This window comes from Pithys albifrons, chromosome 10 (genome assembly GCF_047495875.1).
Source record: "Pithys albifrons albifrons isolate INPA30051 chromosome 10, PitAlb_v1, whole genome shotgun sequence".
In the NCBI taxonomy this organism is placed as follows: Eukaryota; Metazoa; Chordata; class Aves; order Passeriformes; family Thamnophilidae; genus Pithys; species Pithys albifrons.
The window spans coordinates 11,243,325-11,249,324 of NC_092467.1; the positions used below are offsets into that span (position 1 = coordinate 11,243,325).

General features: G+C 47.3%; 1 protein-coding gene across 3 annotated transcripts in view; it reads right to left on the reverse strand.

The window, feature by feature from the left end:
* Positions 1–5,376, reverse strand: part of DENND1B (DENN domain containing 1B) — a 153,258-nt gene extending 147,882 nt beyond the window's left edge. For 2 of the 3 annotated variants that reach the window (XM_071564691.1, XM_071564690.1), the window contains exons 1-2: positions 4,995–5,376; positions 2,175–2,239 (exon numbers count right to left, since the gene is read on the reverse strand). In XM_071564691.1, coding sequence (XP_071420792.1) covers positions 2,175–2,239; positions 4,995–5,011 — 82 coding nt within the window. In that variant the 5' untranslated portion in view covers positions 5,012–5,376. Of the gene's footprint in view, positions 1–2,174; positions 2,240–4,238; positions 4,284–4,994 lie in introns of those variants that run through there. The other variant, XM_071564693.1, reaches the window with a different exon arrangement.
* Positions 5,377–6,000: the final 624 nt, after the last annotated feature.

Below are 6,000 nucleotides of genomic sequence, written 5' to 3' on the forward strand. Positions count from 1 at the left end.
GGTCACCAAGTACAACAGGATGGTAACTGGAATATTCAGCCAGCACTGTCTGATTGGTAAAAGGGGACTATACTTTTGTGCTGATCTTTATAAGCATGCAAGAATCAACAGAAGCTGCAGGCCAGTAGAAAGACCCCTAAACCCCTCACCTGTCAAACCCTGCAGACTCTAACACTGCTGGTATCAGATCTCCTTCCTGCCTTCGGCCACCCCATGAATCAATAGCACCTGAGCACAACCAGTGTAGAAGAGATGGTGATAAAAAGTGGAGTATCCAGGGATGCAACCACAGTATAGTCACAGATACAGCGTCCACATCAACTCAGGTCACAGTGCAAGGAGATACAAAGATTTTTTAAAGATGCTACTTTCCACAGAGAACAACTGATAAACAGCAAAAATGTCCCCTGAAGGAGGCACGGGAAGTGCCTACGACCAAAATTCAGGTGTAGGTCATTCACAGAGCTGCAGACAACAAGAAGCGGTTTCTTGCAGCAGCAGAGGCAGACAGAGGCAAAATCAAAAGTAAAACAGTAGATAAGAGGAATTAAAAGGATATAGATCCATGTTCTGATCACAGAAGAGAAAGACACATTTTTCAAGATTTGAAGATGAAGACATGAAAGGATTAACAGCCTAGATCAGCCTCGGGAGGGAAAGGAAGAAAGGGAACGAAATCTGCAAGCTGAAGCTGGGCCTAAGCCAAAATGTGAACAGGCCCCCAGGAAGAGATATTGGGTGGAGGCAGAGACCAAAAGCACAGTGCAAGGAGGAACAGGATTTAGAAGTCAAGTAGCTAATCAGTGTTCCCAAATATCATATAAGAAACCACTAAGGTAAAAACTGCAAGAGAGAGAACAGAAGGGAAAATGTGCCACTGTACAAAACACAACAACAATTAGAGTCAGGAAAGTCCATCTATGTGCCAAACTATGACTGTACCAACACCAAATCAAAAAAGCAGGCAATAAACTGAGAGTATCTAAGGACTGCACCAGGCCCAAGATTTCACTTCACAACTAAATGAACAAGCTTACACAGATAAGAGGAAAAAGTAAAAAAAGAGGAACTTGAGAACTTGAGTCCTCAATAGAGGGTTATATATAAAACAACAGGTACAGAAAAGTCTTCCAGGGGTTGTCAGGAAAAGACCTAAAAAATCAGGTTTAGCTTCAACATTGTTGAAACTTCAAGAAATTGTTTATATTCAACAGAAATACTGTTTGCAAACATATTGGCTACTTTCCCATGACACCACTAACAAATGCTGTCTGAAATTAACAAAAAAAAAAAAGGAATAGTTTGGGGCTATAAACTTCTACAGCCTTTTTGTTAGAGTAGTAAACTCTGGAAACAGCATCCGTTAGCATAGTAGGGTAAGAAATACACCCTATTTTAAGATCCAGCTCATTGTTTTCACAACTGTGATTAAGACACAACTGTCACAGACCAACATAACTACAACACAACCCCAACAAGACTCCTCCTCTCCCTGGGCTTTTGTAAGGCCAAGAACCTCGGATGAGAACATGAACTGAGTTCCCCCAGCGGACTTTCAAGAGGTCACTTTCATTTCAGTACTGCAAATCCCATCTTCTTTTTACCCAAGAGGAAAAAAGCCTTTCTCAGACAACTCTTGCAGTACTACATCTCTTTTACCATGTGTTTATAGAGACATGAAACTGACGGCTGATATAAGCTCAAGTCAAGTGCTGTTTGTATGTTGGTTGTATCAAGCTGAAGCAACTGCCAAACATGAACTACAAAGAAAGTCTATTCCTACTGTTCAGAAAAAAGCTTATCTTCTCCCTATCACACTGATCAAAATTAACATTCCACTGATAGACAGAAGTCATCCGTTCTGCTAAAATGAAATTTTACACAAAACCAACATTTTAAGACTTCAGAAGTGCAGCAGACACAAGTCCAAGCTTTGCAAATATTTCTCTCAAAACAAAAATATTTTTACAAGTCAAAACAAAAATATAACAATAGAATCCCACAACAGCTATAAATTAATAGATTTTAAATAGCAGTAAAATAAACATAGTCACTTTCTAATACAATCTCAATCCAACAGCAACTCAAAATATAAGATAACACTACAACAGGATGAAAAATATTTTTTTCAGCTCTCATTTCTATAAATAAATATCATAGGCATGGTATATTACCTTCATTTTCAGAAGCTTGGCATTTTACTTTCAGTACCAAATCAAAGGTACGTTCTGGATTTTCCCTAGAAGAAGCAAACACAAGCAATTAATCATATGCATGTTTCAGATCATGGTTCTACTACGTTATATACTTTCCATTCTTTCTGTATGGAATAAAATTAAAGTATCATTAAAATAAAGTTAGAACTCAGATTAGTTCTAAAGAAGAACCAGTAAGTTACATTTACCTGTACAGCCCTAAGAAAGGAATATGGAAGATAAACAAGATAAACCGTGTGATTTATTTACATGATACTGTGACTGCCTTATGGATAAAACAGCTTTTAAGTCACTTCACTGTACCCCACCTAACAGGTGAGAAAAAAAGAGCTACTACAATTCTTATCAATCAAACAATCTGAAACATATTAATAGAGCCTCAGGGAGCCTTTTCTAAAGCCATATTTTATTTCTACTTAATAGGAATAGCCCATCGGTAACTTCCATTTTAATTCCATGACCTTAGCCACTATTCTTCAAATCCCTGATTACCGTCACAAGGTTGAGAATCGCTGAGCTTCCTTTTTCACAAGATATTGATCATCAGCTTGGCCTTAAAGGTATGATTCACCAAGTGAGAAAATATTACTGCAGTTACCGGGCCTGGACACAACCTTGAGCTGCCCAGGAAGACAGAGCCTCCCTATCTGCAGCAGCCATCAAGGGCAGCTGTGTGTGATGGCTGACGCCTTTCACCTGCCCAGTAAATGCACACCTGATAATAATAAACTACATATGCTCACAGCAATTAACACTCGGCCTAATGCCACACTGAATATTTACCAAAATAGTTTTAAATGCCACTATTATACCATCCACCCCTTCTGTCTACCAAGCACACTGCTATTTTTATTAAAAACAAGTGGTATAACCGCACCCATATCAATTATCTATTTAACCACATAAAAGGCTCACACTTGAACTCCTTTCTTGTGTAACTCTCCCACTGAAGTCAGCTGGAGATTGAGGAAAATACAAAAATCCAAGCCTTGGTTCCAAGTTTCTAGAATGCTTCAAATAAAGCATACAGCAAATCAACACACTGTTGTTTCTTTAAGGAAAGTTTTGAATTAAATCCAAAGGCTGAGCTGAGGAAACTTTCAGCTGTCACAAATTAATTGATTCAGTACATACTTATACTGACCTCAGCACCATCATCAACTGAGATATGCAATTATAGTCTAATTCAGGTTGTGGAGACATAACCTGCCCATAATGCATTTTTAAGCATTCAGCTGGGAAAATCCTGTATCTACTGATCCTGTGTGTAGGAGATCAAATTCTACTCTGAGTTACAACAGCCTAAAACCAGGATATTGGAGATTTATTCTGGTATTAAACTGTTCATTGTTCCTCTGGCTGGTGAGCAGGTTCAATATGAAACTGATAAGACTGTGTTTCATAAAGCCACCTAGAAAATTGAACCACAAAAATCTTTCATTTAAAAAAATTACACCTCCCCATGACATTACTCAAGCTCAGGCATTTGCTTCAATACTCTAAGGTTGGAGTTTTAATGGGAATCAGTTCAGATGTTGCAAACACCAAATCAGTGCTTCTAATTCAACTCCTAGCTGAATTATGCTCTTGAAGAAGAGGCTCTTTGAAGTAACACTGCCTTCCATCTTTCACTATGCCACTCTGAAACTGCTTTTCCAGAAAAATGCTTCTAAGTTTACTCTTCACATCCCACTATGCATAGAAATGTCAAAAATGTGTCAAACTAATCTGCAAATCGTCAGACCGTCTCTCATTTCGTTCACAGCTACCCTGTGGCAGCCTGCTCATTCATCATGTATTGACACGGAGACGTTTGTCAATTTCTGAAAGCTGTGTTTATCATCCTGCCGCTTCCCAGCGCCGGGGTGGGCAGGCGGCCGCTGCTGGTGCCCAGGCTGGACACCGAAAACCCTCCTCTGCACCTGCGATGTCACAATGGCGAAAAGGTTGTGTCTGTAACAACCGCGGCCATAAAGCAAAGCACAAGAACTTTCACCTCAACAAGAGGAAGAACTTGCTTACGTTGCGGGTGGCAGAGCACTGAAACAGGCTGCGCAGGGAGGTCGTGGAGTGTCACTCTATGGAGACATTCCAAACCCACCTGGGCGCATTCCTGTGTCACCTTCTCCAGGTGACTCTGCCTTGGCAGAGGGGTTGGCCTGGATGATCTCCAGCGCTCCCTTCCAGCCCTAACCATTCTGTAATTCTGTGAGCGCCTGCAGAGATGCCTGACACAGCCTCGGGCAGGGTCACCGCGGGCAGCGCTGCCACCCAGTCCAGGAGCTGGGCCGGGCCCGGCGGCCTCGGTCCCGCTTTCTGCCAGCGTCGCCCGGCCCCGCTCCCCGGCCCGGCGGTGCCAAGAGCGGCCCCCGCGCCGCTGCGGGTGGGCGATGCCGGGGCCGCCGCGGGGCCGGGGGCGGCGCGGGGAAGGGGAGCTGCGGCTGCCGCCTCCTTCTCTTCCTCCTCCTCCGCGCCGCGGGACGGGTCGGGGGCCGCCGCCGCTCCCCCCGCACCGCGGGTCCCGCCTCGCCCCGGCCCCGGCCCCGCCGCCCGCCCTTCCCGCTGTCACTCAGCGGCCGCGGCGGGCGCGCCCGGCCCCTCGCACGCTGCCGCCGGGTGGGCTCCCCCTCCTCCTCTCCCTCCCCGCCCGCCGCACGCCGGGCCCGCCGGGCCGGGGCGGCCGCGGGGCCTGCTCGCTGCCCGCAGCCCCGCCGCGGGGCTCGGCCCGGCCCGCCGCGCCCCACGGCCCCGCCGCGGCCGCGCACGCTCTACACTCACTTGAACCTGCTGTCCATGGTCACATCGCGGGGCCCCAGCGGCGGCCGCGGCGCCCCCAGGGACAAGCGCCCCTCCCGGTAGGGGCGAGGGGGCGGCGGCGGCCGCGGAGCGCTGTGCGGCTGGGGCGGCTCAGCGCGGCGGGCGGCAGCCCATGGCTGCTCCGCTCCGCTCCCCCGGCTCGGGCCGCGACTGCGGCGGAGCGGCAGCACCGCCTCCTCCCCCGTCTCTCAGTTCCTGTTGCAGACGCTCCGGCACCTTCTGGGAACCAGGAAGCTCCGCGGCGGCCGGAGGAGCCGCCGGGGCCGGTGTCACCTGAGCCGGGCGGGGAGGAAGGGCGGCCCGTGCCCTCCGCGGCAGGTGCGCCCGACCCGGGGCGGCTGCGGCCCCGGCCCGACCCGGCCCCGCCGTCCTGTGTAACCTCGGGGGCACCGCACCCGCTGCAGAACCAGCTCCTGGCATCAGTCCGGCCGGTGTGGGCACTGACACATCGTAACAGCCCTTCATGCCCTGCAGGAAAGTGGGGCTTTTCCTCCTAAAGGTCATAAATGTTAATTTCACCTGCGGTAGTCTGTTTCCCGTTTATTTTTATCGGGTGCTAAACAAACAAGTGTCCCAAGCTGCTCAAGAGGTGCTGGAGCAAACGCACCGTCCTGTAAACACACATGAAAAACTTCATACCTTCAAGTGCTTCTCTCGAGTTTGGAATGGAAATAAAAATAACACCGTCCTTGAGAGGCTTCCAAGTCTCATTCATCTGAGAGGCACCAAGCTGCCAAGTTCCCACCTACACCAAGTTTCCTTCACCAGCATAGTAACATTGCAATGAAAAAGTGTATAAAATAGATTCTGTGGTACTGGGCCAAAGAAAAAACGTCATTCTTTTCACTCTTCCTCCAGAAACTAATCATCGTATCAACAGTTCAAAAGATGAAAAAACTTAAAGCCAATTATATATTAAACACATAAAACAACATTAGCACATTACTGGGGCTGAAAAATCAAATAT